The 1,661-nt window shown below is 47.7% G+C and overlaps 1 protein-coding gene across 1 annotated transcript in view; it reads left to right on the top strand.

The window, feature by feature from the left end:
- The window catches only part of cfap77 (cilia and flagella associated protein 77), a 5,144-nt gene that overhangs the window by 2,951 nt on the left and 532 nt on the right, over window positions 1–1,661 (top strand). The window contains exons 2-4 of the mRNA XM_046035049.1: window positions 942–1,061; window positions 1,193–1,436; window positions 1,510–1,618. Coding sequence (XP_045891005.1) covers window positions 942–1,061; window positions 1,193–1,436; window positions 1,510–1,618 — 473 coding nt within the window. The remainder of the gene's footprint in view (window positions 1–941; window positions 1,062–1,192; window positions 1,437–1,509; window positions 1,619–1,661) is intronic.

The following is a 1,661-nucleotide window of genomic DNA, read 5'->3' as shown; positions in this document are numbered from 1 at the left end:
GTGTTGGTCCACTGTGTTTTCTGAGGTCCAAGGTCAACGCAGCCGTCTACCAGGACGTTTTAGAGCACTTCATGCTTCCTGCTGCTGACCAACTTTATGGAGATGCAGATTTCATTTTCCAACAGGACTTGACACCTGCACACAGTGCCAAAGCTACCAGTACCTGGTTTAAGGACCATGGTATCCCTGTTCTTAATTGGCCAGCAAACTTGCCTGACCTTAACCCTATAGAAAATCTATGGGGTATTGTGAAGAGGAAGATGCGATACGCCAGACCCAACAATGCAGAAGAGCTGAAGGCCACTATCAGAGCAACCTGGGCTCTCATAACACCTGAGCAGTGCCACAGACTGATGGACTCCATGCCACGCCGCATTGCTGCAGTAATTCAGGCAAAAGGAGCCCCAACTAAGTATTGAGTGCTGTACATGCTCATACTTTTCATGTTCATACTTTTCAGTTGGCCAACATTTCTAAAAATCCTTTTTTTGTATTGGTCTGAAGTAATATTCTAATTTTCGGAGATACTGACTTTCGGGTTTTCATTAGTTGTTAGTTTTAATCATCACAATTAAATTAAATAAACATTTGAAATATATCAGTCTGTGTGGAATGAATGAATGATATCCAAGTTTCACTTTTTGAATGGAATTACTGAAATAAATCAACTTTTTGATGATATTCTAATTATATGACCAGCACCTGTATAAACTCTCCCTGATGGTGCGTTCAGGGACGTCTTCAGATTTAGTGTTCCTGTTCAGAAGTCTTCAGGATGACTGACAGCAGCCAACTTCTGCTTCATTGACGTGAAAGAGTCCTTGAACGCACCACCGAGGAGGATTTTGAAAGTAGTCTCGTCACAAGTTTCTTCTGTTATAAAATCTAAATGTCCACATGTTTCTGTGGGACGCTGCTGAGTTTGAGAAGGTGATGATGTCTCTCCTTCTGTGTGCAGGCGTCTCTGGGGCAGACCCGGTCCAGAGGTCTGTCACGTCCTGGTCCAGATTTTACCTTTGGAACCAGCAGCAGTTTGCTTAAAGACGGAGGCGTGGCCGAGGGTAAGCTCCACAATCTGCAGATCTTCTCACTCAGGACTTAAAACATGTCTGAGATTTTGTATTTTTAGACCAGGTGCAGAGCGGCCTGCTGGGAGTTGTAGTTTTTGAGCGTTGTCCCTGTGCTGTGTCAGTTCTGTCCAGCTGGAGGGTTCAGTCCAAGCGTGGAGACTCTGCCGCTCATCACCCGGTCACTCCGGACTTCGTGTCTCTGAACCGGGACGCGGTGAAGTCTGGTCTGGTGACGTCCAAAGAGCTGAGTCAGTACCGGGCTCAGAGGGGCGGGGCTGCGAGCCAGAAACTCGTCCCCAAAAAACGGGAGGGCGGGGCTTCCCGGCGCCCGGCGGTGCCTGACATCATGTTCGGAGTCACAACCAGGTCAGGAAAACATCCACAGGGCCGATTATTGTTAATTGATTATAGATTTACCACAAAACGATCTGTCCATCAGGGCGCCGTCTCCGCTGTCAGACCTCCTCTCTCATCAGTACGCTCGCCGCTGGCTGGACGAACAGCTGAGCAGGAATCAAACCAGCAAGCAGCAGCAGCAGCAGCAGAGGGTGAGAGAGAGAGATCCAATAAACGGCAAGAGAAGACTAATGT

Source organism: Micropterus dolomieu, linkage group LG21, assembly GCF_021292245.1.
Source record: "Micropterus dolomieu isolate WLL.071019.BEF.003 ecotype Adirondacks linkage group LG21, ASM2129224v1, whole genome shotgun sequence".
NCBI classification, from domain to species: Eukaryota; Metazoa; Chordata; class Actinopteri; order Centrarchiformes; family Centrarchidae; genus Micropterus; species Micropterus dolomieu.
This window is presented reverse-complemented; position numbering and strand designations above follow the sequence as displayed.